This window comes from Ranitomeya imitator, chromosome 6 (assembly GCF_032444005.1).
Source record: "Ranitomeya imitator isolate aRanImi1 chromosome 6, aRanImi1.pri, whole genome shotgun sequence".
In the NCBI taxonomy this organism is placed as follows: Eukaryota; Metazoa; Chordata; class Amphibia; order Anura; family Dendrobatidae; genus Ranitomeya; species Ranitomeya imitator.
Window position 1 is genome coordinate 128888230 of NC_091287.1, and position 17170 is coordinate 128905399.

General features: G+C 45.1%; 1 protein-coding gene across 1 annotated transcript in view; it reads left to right on the plus strand.

Moving 5' to 3' along the window:
* TOPBP1 (DNA topoisomerase II binding protein 1) overlaps positions 1 to 2969 on the plus strand; it is a 113149-nt gene extending 110180 nt beyond the window's left edge. Inside the window, exon 28 of the mRNA XM_069730090.1 lies at positions 2459 to 2969. Coding sequence (XP_069586191.1) covers positions 2459 to 2593 — 135 coding nt within the window. The 3' untranslated portion in view covers positions 2594 to 2969. The remainder of the gene's footprint in view (positions 1 to 2458) is intronic.
* The last annotated feature ends 14201 nt before the right edge of the window (positions 2970 to 17170 follow it).

Sequence of the window (17170 nt, forward strand, 5' to 3'; positions counted from 1 at the left end):
CGTCCATGTTACTGATGGCGCAAAGGCTCTGGAAAAGCTAAACTGCTCCTTGTCCGCCCAAAAGAAATTCAGGAAATTCTGCGTTTCCAAATCCAAATGAGCCATAGTGTGGCTAAACTACATTTGGCGTCCATATGTTTGCTTTTTCTGTAGCAATGAGAGTCTGCCTAATTTACAGGTGCGTGTCTCTATAAGCATGATCTGAGCCCTACCACGTACTGGTGACTACAACGTACTGGTCACTACAATGGCAGTTAGCAATTTTTACTCATCCAGAAACAAGCAGCAGTGGATATTACTTAACGCCAATGGAGTCAATATCATCCCTACACCTATAGGTAAACTCCCAAAGGGGTATAATTTCCAAAATGGGGTCACTTGAGGGGGGTATGTATTTTGCTATTCTAGCACTTGGGGGCTCTGTATATAGACTCAGCAAACTATTATAGTAAAATCTTCGCTCCAGGAGGCAAATAGCACTCCATCCCTCCCAAATCTCGCCATATGGCTAAGCAGTACTATATAGCCAGATATGGGGAATTTCTTCATTCAGCAGAAATTGTTGTGGGACAACTTTGTGCCATTTTTACCTGTTTCACCATGTGAAAATGCAAAACCTGGGGATAAAACTACATTTTGGTGGTAAAAATGTAATTATTTTTTTCTTCACCGCCCAATGGAATACAATTTTGTGACACCTGTGGTGTCAATATGATCACTGCATACCTAGATGAATTTGAGATGTGTAGTTTGTAAACTTAGGTCACTAATGAGGGGTTCTGCTGTTCTGGCACATCAGGGGCTCTCTCAGTAAAATCTGCAGTATAATATAGTGCTCCTTCCCTTCTGAGCTTTGCACTGTGCCTGAAAAGTATTTACCGATTTACACGTAGGGTATTGGCGCACTTAGGAAAAAAATGTACTCAAGTTTAAAATTTCTCCCATTAGCTCTTTATGATAATTAAAATTTAGGGCTAAAACCACATTTTAGAGGTAAAAATGTAATTATACTTTCTTCACTGCCCAATGGAACAAAATTCTGTGAGGTATATGTGCTGTCAACATGCTCAATGCACCCCTAGAAGAATTCATTGTGGGGGTGTGGTTTGTAAAATGTCACATATGGGGGGTTTCTGCTGTTCTGACATCTCCAGGGGCTCTGCCAATGTGACATGGCACCCTCACACCATTCCAGCAAAATCTGAACTGTAATAGTGCTTCTTCCCTTCTGAGCTTTGCACTGTGTCTCAAAAGTAGTTTTCGACCACATATGAGGTTTCTGTGTACTCAAGTTTTTGCACAATCAATTTTGAGGTCCATTTTCTCCTGCTATCTTTTTGAAAATATGAAAAATTGGGGCTGATAAAACATAAGATTTTTGTGGGAAAAATATATATATATTTTTTTGTTTTCACAACTCGACGTTATAAACTTCTGTTAAGCACAATCAGGTTCAAAATAAATTAGATAAATTTATTGAGGGGTCTAGTTTCCAAAATGGGGTCACATGTGGGGGGAGTTTCCACTGTTTAGGCACATTAAGGGTTCTCCAAACATGACATGTTGTTCTCTAATGATCTCAGCCAATTTTGCCATTCCCTACGCCCAAACAGTAATTTCCCCCCCCCCCCCCCATATATGGGGGGGTATTGTTGTACTCAAAAGAAACTGAACAATTTTTGGGGTCCATTTTCTTCTGTTACCCTTATGAAAATAAAAAAAAATTGAGGCTAAAGTAAAAAAAATTTGTGAGAGGTATAATTTTCAGTTTTGTTTTCTTCCACATTGCAAAAATTCCTGTGAAGCACCTGAAGGGTTAATAAACTTCTTGAATGTGGCTTCGAGCCCCTTGATGTGTGCACTTTTTAAGAAAGGTGTAAATGTTGGGTATTTTCTGTCATATAGGCCCCTCAGTTATTTCAAATGTGATGTGGTCCCTAAAAAAAAAAAATTGTTGGAAAAAAAGAAATTGCTGGTCAAATTTTAACCCTTCTAACTTCCTATTTTTTATATTTCAAAAATTGTCTTGATGTAAAGTAGACAGGCTGTTTATTTATTATGAAGTGCATGAAAGAGCAACCTCCGAATCAGTGGGATCCATTGAAGTGTTTGAGTTATTACCGCCACAAACTGACACTGTTCAGAATCGTAAAATTTTACCTGGTTGTGAGGGTGAAAACAGGATTGGGGGGTGAAGGGGTTAACTGAGCATCAACAATTTCCCGCTGTCCAGTCTCATAATGTCTACTTGTTAGTTCATTTATACATTTCTAGGATTAATAACAATAGCACAAATTTTGCTTTTATACAACCACCTATACCATTTTGTCCTGCTAATCAGAAATGAGTAGTAATAGATTTTTTATTTTTTTTTTTGAAGTAATAAATATTTTGGCCCTTTTTATAGTTTTACCTTTTTTTTTTTTTCTTACTATTTGTCGCTTCATATCTTTCCTAGGAACCACCGCCTCCTCCCAACAATTACAGTCTCCCAGATGCTGTCCCCTATCTACAGACTGCAATCTCCACAATGTCCAATAAGCGTAAAATCTCTGGAGAAATCAAAGATGTGAAAAGGTCTAGGTTGTATTAAGATTAGCATTTTTATGTAATGTTATGTACAATTTGTCTTTCTAGCAATTGTTGAATTGATTTGTATAAAAAAAACATAATTTTAATATTAATAATAATAAAATGGCATGTATATGTGCTACCTTTCGTATTTTTAATACATCCTTCTTTTTACTAGTCAGACTCGTATTATTTGTACAAGATTTTATTATATTGTGCGCACAGTACGATTGCAGAGTAGTCCTGCTCTACATCGTCTGTGATACATAAGCACCATCTATGAATTTCTATTTTTAAGATTACTGCTTTTTTCCCCATTTTGCTACTGTTCATTAATGGAAATTACTGCCTTGGAAACTTGTTTTACAAAATAAAAAAAACTACCTCTTTACTCTAAATTTGTTACATTTCAATTTTATATTTAATTGGTGATCAGTTCATTGAAATCAGTACTATATATCTAACTCGTACAGTGCATTGTTCACACAAACATTTTTAATTTGTGTTGGTTGTAAACACATGTCAAACCACTGTTCTAGGTTCAAATTGGTTCAACGACGAAAACAGTTTAACTTGACTAATTTAGTGGTTCTGAAAACGAATATGAGCCTTCAGTATTGTCATCTTAGGGTGATCAATCAAAAAACACCAAGTCTGCTTCGATGACCTAATCCCAATTACATTTGCATCACCTACTTTTATAAATTCTCTCTGTGTAAGGTATACAGATTTCTTAGCTTGGTTTCTTAGCATTTTGTAATATTTCTATGTTTTTACAGATATACCTCGTTCTTGCGTTAACAGAGCAGATAGTTTTTTGCTACATATGTGAAGTGACTTTTGCATCACAAAGGCAAAACTTGACTACCATGATAATGAGAGCCTACAATCTGTAGTTTGCCTGTAGAATAGGAGATCAGGACACATATGCTGCAATAGATGTGCATCACATCTTAGCCAGTGGTTACATTGGAAGAGGCAATCTATTCCTTTTGCAGCCTGAATGGTCTGGAGAGCCAACCGATCACACCAACAATTGCTAGTTCTGTATGGTGCCCCCCATTAGGAAAGGAGTTTCAAGAAAGAAGTAGATTTCTCCTTCGCCTCATTGGGGCACACAGACCATGGGTATATGTTGCTGCCACCAGGAGGCTGACACTAAGTATTACAAATAAAGTTAGCTCCTCCTCTGCAGTATACACCCTCCTTCTGGCTCCCAGAGAACCAGTTTTTGCTTGGTGTCCGAGGGAGGCACATGGACGGGTCTGCAATTCAGACCCAAAACTCTTTATTATTTTTTTTTTGTGTGTTTACGCTTTTGATTTTTTTTTTCCCCGGACAAAGGGGCGACGGATACTTTCAAGGCTCTGATCTCCCTGAACCAACAACAGGCGAGCATGTGGAGTGTCTCCTCCACGTACCCTCTCCTGTTCCGTGGGACGCCATGCCTGGGATGATTCTTAGGCGCGACGGGTCCCTTGAAGGGCACCGATCTCCCAGCACCATCAAAATACGAGCACATGGATTGTCGCCTCCATGTACCCTCTTCTACATCCAGGCCGTATGCCAGACTACTAGCCCTGACCACCGGGAGGAGATTGAACCCAGTGGATATACAGTGGCCCTCTTGGCGCCCGTGCAGTCCTCACCGCAACAAGGAGGCGGAGGAGTCCTTTCCCCCTTTTATCCCTACACCATGAGTATGGCAGCTGGAGGTAATACTCCTCACCTGCTGCGTCAGCTGAAGTACCATCAGGCAGCCTCTCCAGGTAAGCGGGACTAGGGTCTCTGAGCCCCGCCGTCACCTCTACAGAGGATGCAGATGTCGGGACTGAGTCCATCTGGCGTCCATACCAGATCTCTGGAGGCTTTCTGTACGTGCCCAGAACAGCACTGTACGTACACTGTTGTCCGGTCTCAGGTCCACCCGGTCACGCAAAGCCGCCCATACGCAGGCGAAAAGGAGATACTGGGGCTGCCAAGGAACCTCAGCCCTGCCCGGCACAGAGATGCCAGTGACTCACGCAAGACCCTCTTGCAGCAGTAGCGACCGTCCGGCGTTGTTCCGGTTGCATCGCTCGGCGCTGGGTCTAAATTTAGCCCCTGGCTTTGGCCCTGGGTAGGCCGCAACCCGGAGACTCCGCCTCGCACTGACGCACCATCACTGGCTCCGCCCACTATTCTGGCGCTTCTCGTCTGAAATGAGAAGTGCCCATGAAAATCTCGGCGGCCATCTTCCGGATTCCCTGTCGTTTCCGGACTTAATCTGCATCCGGAAGTGACAGTTTTTACATAAATATGATATATTCATCGCTGACCACAGTGAGCTGATGAGAGGCTGGGGAAGAAAACAATGCTCTCTCTCTCCTTTCCTCTATTTCTTTTGAGTATACCATTCTCCGTGGTAAGCCCTATTAAAGGGAACACATACACCCCTGTCCCAGCCTGAGGCTTATGAGAACCTTTTTTATAACTCCTGCCAGCCTGTGTTCTTTCCCATAATCCCAATTGCGCTCAGGACCCTTCCTCTATCACCGGGTCCAGTATCCAGCCCCTCTAAGTGGGTTCTGTCACTGTCGCTATCCATGGCTTCTCTGAACAAAGCGTTTGAATCCCCTGTGGCTCGGATAACTCCCACAACGTAGGTAAATGGATGTAAGCACAGGAGTCTGGAAATGGATCTGTAGTATGTCTCCTAACCAATCATACATCTTGACATCCGAGAGCAAAGCTTCTCTCTCAAGCGAAAGAGGGCGACGGGTCCCTTAAAGGGCACCGATCTCCCCACACCATCAACAGACGAGCACATGTATCCTCTTCTGGGACATGGGATGCCATGCCTGGGCTGAATTTAGGAGCACAGATCAGTGGATATACTTTCAGAGTAATCCTCTCCAAAGGGTTCTTAGACATAACTATTCCCAGGTAATTAAAGTGATCCACCCCATGAATACCCTGATGTACTGAGCTCACAAGAAAAGTTTTATTAGGGAAAAGATATATCATCTAGGTGTTTTTCCAATTTATCAATAGACCAGAATAACCCCCATAAATGTCAGTCAGTTCATCTACATATAATGCCAATCGATCTTCTCCTGATTCATGCCTTACTCCCTTACAAAAATTGATTACATCTAATTCGAATAGCCAAGAGCTCGATTCCTAATGCAACAACAGAAGGGACATACCTGTCAGGTATATAATGCAAAGGAACCAGAAACTACACCATTTAAATAGATATTTTAAGACATTTTATAAAATTGGTTCCAAAACCAAGTTTACACAAAACCTCTAAAGAGGCCACTCTCTGGAATCGAAGGCCTTGGCTGCTTCCAATGAAATCAAAGCCCATTCTTCTTCCTTATTTGCACCAATTTGTGTAACTATTTGAGCGCTTCTCAGATTATCAGAGAGGTGCTTATATCTGGTGAAGCCAGATTGATCAGGGTGTAATAGATTAAATATGGTCATATATCCAGCTTATTTAGTTTTAAAATTAACACTAGCAACGCCTCATAAAATGAGTTTTGCTTGGAATCAGTCTCAAAAGAAGCTTCAAATATTTTCAACAAATGGGGTAGAATTTCCTTTTTATATAGATCAAAAATCTCTAGAGGTAGAGCGTCTGGGCCTGAAGCTTTACCCTTTAGTCGTGTCAGACAAGACCCGCTACAACTCCTCCATAGAAATCTTGGATTCAGACATTCGCAGTCAATTGCAGAAACTCTATATCATTGAGATATATGTAGATGTCCTCTGCTGATTGTCAGTTTAGATTTATAAAGCTCTTGATAGTAATTTGAGAATTCTTCTAATCTACAGAGTCATTAGAGGTCACTATGATATTTTGCTCAGAGCGAATTTTAAGAATTGCCGGAGATAAATTATTTTAATGAATGATATGGGCCAGGAAACTACTAGATTCTTTACCTTGTTCAAAATATTTTTGGTCCATGAAGAACAAAAGGCTTTTGCTTTTATCTTGTAGGTATGTTAAATATTGTTTCACACCTGCAACCAGGAATCCCTATTTCTCTATCGCCTCTCATTGGGGGACACAGGAACCATGGGTGTATGCTGCTGCCACTAGGAGGCTGACACTATGCACAAAAAAAGTTAGCTCCTCTTCTGCAGTGTACACCCCACCGACTGGCATTATACTCTTCAGTTTAGCTTAGTGTCAGTAGGAGGAGGACACGGGTCTTCCATTAGACCCTTACCTACCTCAATGTGCGTCGTTTTTTTCTTTCAGGTTTTTCCGGAAGGGTTACAGGGTGATCAGTCACACCTGTAATCCCACAAGGCGGACTATGAGTACGGCGTGTACTGCCACCTCGTATCTTCATAGATCCCTCACCAGGACCAAGATCCTAGCACACAAGCATGCTCAGAAGTCCGGTCCTGGCTCCGTCCCTCACCCACTTGCCCACTAGAGCCTGTCGGTTGGAGGAGAGGAGGGCGTCCATCAGCAGCTCCCATGGACGTCTGGCACAATTAGATGCAGTGACTGATTCCTTCTTTGCTAAATATCTTTTAATAAGAGATAGATGATTGACAGCAGCCTCTCATAAGCTTCAGAGGTATCCCAAAAAGATAAATGATCCTCACTTACAGTGAGGAAATAAGTATTTGATCTGTTGCTGATTTTGTAAGTTTGCCCACTGACAAAGACATGAACAGTAAGGGTAGGTTAATTTTAACATTGAGAGAACCTGAATATCAAAAAATCACATTGGATAAATTACATACATGTAATTGCATTTTGCAGTGAGAAATAAGTATTTGATTCCTCTGGCAAACAAAACTTAACCGCTTCCTGACCGCCCACAGTAGATAAACGTCAGTGCTTGCTGGGCTCTGTGCAGCACCGACATTTATGAGCTGTCGGTGGTCTCGTAGCGCTCAGGACCCCCATGGGTCCTGCAAGTGTTGCGATTACGATTAGATCAGGTCCCAATGATGTTAACCCTTTGCTATCTTCTAGATGCCTCGATTGCAGCATTTAGAAGATAGCAGAGGGAGACCACTGCTTTACTCACCTCTTCTACGCCCTCTGTGATGAGATCTGATCACATCCAGGGGGATCCCGTGTTGTCCAGGCACCTGGAGGTCATGTGATGACTTCCGGGTCTGCTAGCTACAGTGGCTTGTTAGACTCAGCCAGCAGCTGTCAGTCAAGCGGTCTGACAGTATAAAACTGTCAGGTCTCATATAATGCAATCACGTGTATTGCATTGTATGAGACCAGAGATCAGACAAATAAAAATTGAAGTCCCATACAGGGACTAAGTATTAAAAAAGTACAAAAAAGTTATAAAACTATTAAAAATCAGAAAATAAAAAAAGGAAAAATATTAAACCAATAAATACATACATATATGAGAAAACAAAAAAAGTACACATTTGGTATTGTCACGTCCAGAACGAGCCACCCTATAAAACGGTCACACTTGTTAACTCCTTCAGTGCACTCCGTAAAAAAAAAAGGGAGCAAAAACCTTTGCTTTTTCATCATGCCGCCAAACGAAAAGTAGAACAAATCGCGATCAAAAAGTCAAATAAAAATGGTAGCAATGGACACGTCATCTTGTCCTGCAAAAAAAACAAGCTGCCATACAGCTCCAACAGCGGAAAAATAAAAAAGTTATAGCTTTCAGAATAAAACGATGCAAAAACAAGTATTTTTTTCTGCAAAATAGTTTTTATTGTGAAAATGCGGCAAAACATAAAAAAATATATATAAGTGTGATATCATTGTAATTGTACTGACCCAAAGAGTAAAGCTGCCTTACCAATTTTACTACTCACGGAACGTCATTAAAAAAACAATTCCTCGTGTTTGATCATTCTGTCTCCCAAAAATCAGAATAGAAAGCGATCAAAAAATGTCATGTGCCCAAAAATGTCAATAAAAAAGTCAGCTCGACCCGCAAAAAACAAGCTTTCAAATTACTCTGTCGGCCGAAATATGGAAAAATTATAGCTCTCAAAATATAGTGATGCATTTTTGCAATAAAAAGCGTCTTTTAGTGTGACCGCAGCCAATCATAAAAACCTGATATAAATCTGGTATTACTGTAATCGCATCAACCTGAAGAATAAAGTCTGATGTAAAGTAGACATGTGGGAAACTTACTATTTTGTGTGATAAGTCTCTGGTTTAAGTCTTTAAAGATTAAAAATTGAAATTTTCAAAAGTTTCGCTAAATTTCCGATATTCAGAAATAAATGCAAGTTATGTTGAAAATTTTTTACCACTATCATGAAGTACAATATGTCTCGAAAAAACAGACTCCGAATCAGTGGGATAGGTTGAAGCGTTGCAGGGTTATAACCTCATAAATTGACTGGTCAGAATTGTAAAAATTGGCCCAGACACTCAGGCAAAAATAGGCTGTTGTACAAAAGGGTTAATACTTGGTGGCAAAACCCTTGTTGGCAAGCACAGCAGTCAGACATTGTTTGTACTTAAAACGAAATCTTCTCTCTAAACTGCCGATTCCAGCACAAAGTTCCCAGTAAGAAAACCAACTGATGCAAGGGAGAGGTTCTGCCCTTTTATTTCAGGTGTCCTGTCCTTGGTAGGCAGATCCCTTTCTCAGGAGTGCGGTAATAAGTGAAGGGAAAAAAATGGTAATTAGACCTACTGGTAATTGTTTTTGCAGGAATCCATCCTGACAGCACTATGGAGGTTTTCCTTCTTATTCTTATCTTGACAGGAAGCATCAAGAGGTTAAAAGAACCCTCCCATCTCCACCCCACAGTGTCTTTTCCAAGTACCACACTGGGATGGATGCAACAGAATCTATTAGACATTCTTTATACAAACGTTACATCACATAAGTATAGAATTTCTCAAAGGGAGGGAACTAGTCGTGCTATCAGGATGGATTACTGGAAACACAATTACCGGTAGGTCTAATTACCATTTTTCAGGTCATCCCTCCTGACAGCACTATGGAGAATACCAAAGTATGGTGATCTAGAGTGGGGCCACTGCATGAAAAACTTTCCTACCAAAGGCAACTTGTCTCGAGACTACTTCTAGTTTGTATTGTCTTGAAAAGGTGTTCTGACTGGACCATTTTGCGGCCCTACAAATCTGATCCACTGATGCTCTCACTCTTTTTGCCCATGAAGTGGAAATTGCTCTAGTTGAATGGGCCTTTAACGGTTTAGAAGGAGGTTTCCCTTCTGCCTCATAAGCCAGCCCAATTGTGGATCTGACCCACCTTGCTATTGTGGATTTTGCCGCCTTCTTCCCCTTATTTACTCCCCCGTACTGCACAAACAAGTTTGAGTCCTGTCTCCAGTCCCTGGTAGCTTGCAGGTAATAGAGAACCATCTGTCTCACGCAGAGACATAGCTAGGGTTTTGGTCCAAGGGGGACGAAGCTTCTGAGTGGGCCCCAACCAGGTAACCTTGATTACAACTCGGGGACGCGCCCTAATACTGGAGAACCTCAGCAGATGACCGCGCTGTTACTGAAGATACTCTTTATATAAAGACCAATATGGATATTACTGCCATATGGTCAGTGGTAGATACCAGCCCTACAGAACATATAACAGATCACTGCACAGTTACAGATAATGTCTTACCGCTGACGTCCTTTCTGATGGAATCGTTCCTTTTTCCCATCTGGCCCAGAACGACATGGCAACTTCTTCCAGCAACGACTCACCTGCAGAGAGTACAACAAAGACCCATTTCACTTCTCATATTCCAGCCATCACCATCTATTCCCAACCTGCACAAATTCCTCATTCTGCTGATACCCCAATACTGAGCCACTGCTGCCGTATGTGTCCCTATTACTGCTCCTACTGTGTGGTTCTCTGTGCCCTCTGAATTCTAAAGCAACTCTCTACAATATAGTAATACCAGGTGCAAGTGCCCTAGAAAATATATTGCCCCTAGAAAGCAATAATGCCCTGTGTGCCCCTTTGATAGTCACCGTAACCTGAGTTCCCCTATAACAATAAGTGCCCACTTTACATTTAATAAAGTCCCGAGTCTCCCCCTGTACAGCTCCCCTATACACAGCATGATGCTCTCTTATACACAGTATAATGCACCCACACAGTATACTGACTCCTTAGTAGCCCCCAAACTGTTTGATCGCTCCAACAATGTATAGTGACCCCTACACTGTAATCTCCATACTGTATGATGGCCCCCTAGATAGCCTCCATATACAGTAGCATAATGCACCAAATAGTCGACAATATAGTATAATGCATTCCCCATAGGCACTCTATAGCATACGGCAGCCCCCATAGGCAGACACTGTAATTAGGCAGTACCCCCATATAGGCAGCCCCTGTAATAAGGCAGCACCCGCATAGTCAGACCCTGTAATAAGGCAGCATCCCCATAGTCAGACCCTGTAATAAGGCAGCATCCCCATAGTCAGACCCTGTAAAAAGGCAGCACCCCCATAGTCAGACCCTGCAATAAGGCAGCACCCCCATAGTCAGACCCTGTAATGATGCCGGAACCCCTATAGTCAGACCCTGTAATAAGGCAGCACCCCCATAGTCAGACCCTGTAATGAGGCAGCACCGCTATAGTCAGACCTTGTAATGAGTCAGCACCCCCCATAGTCAGACCCTGTAATAAGGCAGCATCCCCATAGTCAGACCCTGTAATAAGGCAGCACCCCCATAGTCAGACCCTGTAATAAGGCAGCACCCCCATAGTCAGACCCTGTAATGAGGCAGCACCGCTATAGTCAGACCTTGTAATGAGTCAGCACCCCCATAGTCAGACCCTGTAATAAGGTAGCACCCCATAGTCAGACCCTGTAATAAGGCAGCCCCCATAGTCAGACCCTGTAATGAGGCAGCACCCCTATAGTCAGACCCTGTAATAAGGCAGCACCCCCATAGTCAGACCCTGTAATAAGGCAGCACCCCCATAGTCAGACCCTGCAATAAGGCAGCCCCCTATAGGCAGACCCTGTAATAAGGCAGCACCCCTATCGTCAGACCCTGTAATAAGGCAGCCCCTGTAATAAGGCAGCACCCCCATAGTCAGACCCTGTAATAAGGCAGCACACCCATAGTCAGACCCTGTAATAAGGCAGCCCCTGTAATGCAGCACCCCCATAGGCAGACACTGTAATAAAGCAGTACCCCCATATAGGCAGCCCCTGTAATAAGGCAGCACCCGCATAGTCAGACCCTGTAATAAGGCAGCACCCCCATAGTCAGACCCTGTAATAAGGCAGCATCCCCATAGTCAGACCCTGTAAAAAGGCAGCACCCCCATAGTCAGACCCTGCAATAAGGTAGCACCCCATATTCAGACCCTGTAATAAGGCAGCCCCCATAGTCAGACCCTGTAATGATGCAGCACCCCTATAGTCAGACCCTGTAATAAGGCAGCACCCCCATAGTCAGACCCTGTAAAAAGGCAGCACCCCCATAGTCAGACCTTGTAATGAGGCAGCACCCCCATAGTCAGACCCTGTAATAAGGTAGCACCCCATATTCAGACTCTGTAATAAGGCAGCCCCCATAGTCAGACCCTGTAATGAGGCAGCACCCCTATAGTCAGACCCTGTAATAAGGCAGCACCCCCATAGCCAGATCCTGCAATAAGGCAGCCCCCTATAGGCAGACCCTGTAATAAGGCAGCACCCATAGGCAGACACTGTAATAAGGCAGTACCCCCATATAGGCAGCCCCTGTAATAAGGCAGCACCCGCATAGTCAGACCCTGTAATAAGGCAGCACCCCCATAGTCAGACCCTGTAATAAGGCAGCATCCCCATAGTCAGACCCTGTAAAAAGGCAGCCCCTGTAATAAGGCAGCACCCCCATAGTCAGACCCTGTAATAAGGCAGCACCCCCATAGTCAGACCCTGTAATAAGGCAGCATCCCCATCGTCAGACCCTGTAAAAAGGCAGCCCCTGTAATAAGGCAGCACCCCCATAGTCAGACCCTGTAATATGGCAGCACCCCCATTGTCAGACCCTATAATAAGGCAGCCCCCATAGTCAGACCCTGTAATAAGGCAGCCCCCATAGTCAGACCCTGTAATGAGGCAGCACCCCCATAGTCAGACTCTGTAATAAGGTAGCACCCCATAGTCAGACCCTGTAATAAGGCAGCACCACTATAGTCAGACCCTGTAATAAGGCAGCACCACCATAGTCAGACCGTGTAATGAGGCAGCACCCCTATAGGCAGACTCTGTAATGAGGCATCACCCCTATAGGCAGATGCTGTTATAAGGCAGCCCCCATAGGCAGACCCTGTAATAAGGCAGCAGCACCCATTAAAAAAAATACCTCTCTTCTTCCTGGTTCCTGCGCTGCTCCCGCTGATCTCCTGACAGCGGGCGCCAGGCAGTGACATCATCGCGCCCGCTGTCAGTGTTGGCGACGTCAGACGCCGACACCGACAGGGGGATGATGGGAGAAGGAGCACAGCGCTTAACGGATTGCCCTAACGCAATGGGAACCTAGCCTAACAGGGAAGTGAAGAGGGATCGTCCGCCTTCTTGCATCATCTGCTAAATAGTGGTGATGCAGAGGGGGGTGCTTGGATGCCAAAAAGGGTGCCTCTGTACATCCACAGAGTTCAGGTCTCCGGGTGGACAGGACAGGTTGTCTGGTGTTAGGCCTGGATGCAGAAGAGGATACATGGAGGCGACACTCCGTGTTCTCATCTGTTGATGGTGTGGGGAGATTGGTGCCCTTTAAAAGACCCGTCGCCCTTAAAGATCAGACCAGGCATGGCATCTCACGTAGAGGCTTCTGTTCAGTGAATTGCTTATCCGGACTGAATGGCAAATGCTCTACGAGGGAGTCTAGTCTCCTTATGAGGGACACTGCATTGTATAGAGAACAACCTGAGTCCTCGTCAATGTACAGAGATTGGTTGTTACTGAAGCTCTGGCAAGTCCAGGCCCAAGGCAATATCCGATCTATATTCAGAGTCTTGTTCTCAGCAAATCCTTGGGGAGAGAGATCAGGAAATGAAAACTTCCGTTTTCTAGATGCCTGTATGTTTCTAGACACCTGTACATTTCTAGAATACTCGCTGCCCCTGCTAGCCGGCGGCTCCCATGTCCATGTAGGAGAGGGACCATGTATATCGGTCCTGCGAGCACTCCGAGCCACAGAGGGATCACGGAGGGATTCAATCTCTTGGTCAGAGAAACCATGGATTGCGGTCAGTGACGAAGTCCACTGAGGGAACTAGGTACTCTGGGATAAACTGGGATCAGCGGCGGAGGGCTCCTGAGCTCATAAAGGGTGACAGGCTTTGGATTGGTCATGTGCCTTTTAAGACCAGGGAATACTGATCATGTACCTTTTAGACCAGGGAATACTGGTTATGTGCCTTTAAGACCAGGGAATACTGGTTATGTGCCTTTAAGACCAGGGAATACTGGTTATGTGCATTTAAGACCAGGGAATACTGGTTATGGGCCTTTAAGACCAGGGAATACTGGTCATGCGCCTTTTAAGACCAGGGAATTCTGGTCATGTGCTTTTAAGGCCAGGGAATACTGGTTATGTGCATTTAAGACCAGGGAATACTGGTCATGCGCCTTTAAGACCAGGGAATACTGGTCATGCGCCTTTTAAGACCAGGGAATTCTGGTCATGTGCTTTTAAGGCTAGGGAATACTGGCCATGTGCCTTTAAGACCAGTCATGTTGCAGAGTCGTTGTGCTCCTTTAATGCAAAGTCATCACCCCTGTGTGAGCCGGCCGTGTGGACCAAGATGGCCACTGGGAGTTGCAGAGGTGATAAAATCTCGCCGAGAGCGAGAAGCGCCAATTCGGGGGGCGGAGCCTTCCATGAATAGGCCCAAGTCGGGGCCTAAATTTCTGCAGCCTGCAGGAGAGATACCAGCGGTAAAAGTGAGGGGCATTGTAGTGGCCGAGAAAACTGAGCGCTTCTATGCCAGGCGAGAAGCGCTAGAAAAGCAGGCAGAGCCGCCTTAGGGCGCCATAGTGCGCTTCCGGGGTGCGGCCTACACATCGGCCGAAGCCGGGGGCTAAATTTTTGCAGCCGGCCAGAGCGTTGCCTCAGGGAGGTGGGCCACAGGGAAGCTGAGACTGCCTGTGAGCAAGGGGCCCACCGCTGACAGGATCCACTCACCGTCGGTGCACGTTCCGGCATGGAGCCGCCGTGGATGACTGCAGGTCAGGTATTGCAGCATTGACGGTGCAGGGATAGAGGGATAACCCTCAGCCCATCATCCCTTTGTTAGGGAGGTGGAGAGGAACCGTCCGCCTCCTTGTGCCATCCGCTTTAACAGTGGTGGGACAGTAGGGGCTGCTTGGACGCCAAAGAGAGGGGCCTCTGTACATCTATGGAGTTCAATCCCCCGGGTGGACAGGGCCAGTTATCCAGCATTAGGCCTGGCTGCAGAAGAGGGTACATGGAGGCGACACTCCATGTGCTCGTCTGTTGATGGTGCAGGGAGATTGGTGCCCTTGAAGAGGCCCGTCGCCCCTAAGAATCAGCCCAGGCTTGGCATCCCACTTTGCAGGAGAGGATACGTAGAGGCGACAATCTCCGTGCTCGCCTGTTGATGGTTCGGGGAGATCGGAACCTTGAAAGGATCCTTCGCCCCATTCGTCCGTGGAAAAAATAAATCAAAAATGTAAAAGGTAAAAATAAAATAAGAGTTTTGGGTCTGAATAGCAGACCTGTCCGTGTGCCTCCTACAGACACTAAGCAAGAACTGGTTAGCTGAGAGCCAGCAGGAAGGTGTATACTGCAGGGGAGGAGCTAACTTTCTTTGTATCACTTAGTGTCAGCCTCCTAGTGGCAGCAGCATACACCCCCGGTCTGTGGCCCCAATGAGGCGAAGGAGAAAAAGCCACGGTCGTCGGGTTGTCTGACAGGATTCTGACATGCCTTCCCCTAACCACGACTGGACCTCCCATACTGCACACATTTCCCTGTAATTTGAGGACCTGGATCGGATTTCTGGAGTCTATGCTCCTTGGAATAATCTTCCTTCCATATGACCACCCCAACTAGTTGACTTGGGTCGGTGGTGATCACCGCGCAGGGGGATGGAACCTAAGGGACTCACATCTGGAGTGGGATAAGGAAGTCGTTCAGTTAGGGGACTATGATGATATCGAACTTCCTTAGCTAGTCGACCACCTCCGTCACTAGCTTTGTGAACACTCTAGGCACTGAGGCTAGACAGAAGGATAGGCAACGGAATTGGTAGTGAAGATCCCGCCCCTGGACCCTTAGAGCGAATCTTAAGTACTGTTGGAAGGAAGCATGGATGGGAATGTGATAGTATGCATTCTTTGGGTCTAGGGTACACATCACCATGTTTTTGTCTATCAAGGGGACAGTGAACCTAATTGATTCCATCTTGAATTTTTTGTGCTTCACCCAGCGGTTTAGAGGTTTCATATTTATTATTGTGTGACTCTCTCCAGAGGGATTTTTGACCAAGAAGAGACTGGAACAGTGTCCCCTGAACCTTTCTTCCTCGGGAACCGGAACCATTGCTGTGATCTTCAGAAGATCCTGAACATCCGACCACATGGGGGAGCGGCAGACTGGAGGTGGGAGTTTGTTAGAATGAAACTTCCTGGCAGGTTCTGGGTAAACTCTATCCTGTAACCTGAAGAGATTATCCCCAACACCCACTGATTCTCCGACATCTCTAGCCAACCTTCAGTACATTCCCCCACTCTTACGGCATCATTTTCTTCCTGACCCTGAACCAAAGATATAGCCTTTACACCTACCTCCTTTGGGGTAGCTCCATCTACCCGACTTCCCCTTCCCCTTGTAGCCTGACCGCTGGATGGTTTGGGGTCTAGAAAAGGGCTGAAACTTATTTTTGTTTTATCCTCAGGGAACCCCATCTTTTTATCAGATGCTTTCTCTAGAATGTCATCTAGAACTGGACCAAATACTCTGTTCCCCAAGAAAGGAATGGAACACAGCTTGTTTTTAGGTTGTGCATCCCCTGACCATGTTTTTAACCAAATAGCCCGCCAGGCATCATTCGATAAGGCTCCGTTCCTGGCTGCAAATCTAACAGACTCTGCAGATGCTTCAGCCATGAACCCCCGTAGCTAGCTTTAGGAGCGGAAGGGACTTCAGGATAAGTTCCCTCAGGGTTTTAGTCTTTAGATCTTCCTCCAGGTCACCGACCCACAGGTGCATGGGCCGAGCGACTGAGGTTGCCGCGATGTTGAGTCGAATTATAACTGCCGACATCTCCCAGGTTCTCTTAAGGAGACCATCTGCTTTCCGATCCATCAGCTCCTTAAGGCTTGATGAATCTTCAAACGGGATCAAAGTCTTTTTCGCCACCTTGGCTATAGGAACATCGATTTTTGGGATGTCCTCCAGTTTGAAGGGCAGGTGAAGCCTAAAGTCTCTGGGAAAAAACTAGCCTTTTCTCGGCATCTTCCAACTCCTCCATGATCGAGTGGATGTGACTGTTAACCAGGATGACTGTTCCCCTGGGATCAAAACCACGGAACATCTTGTCCTGTATAGAGAAACTTCTGGGTTTCCTCCACCTGCATAGTGCTCTGACTGCCCAGAGTAGCTTGTCCATGTCCTCGGAGGGGAAATAGGGATTCTTG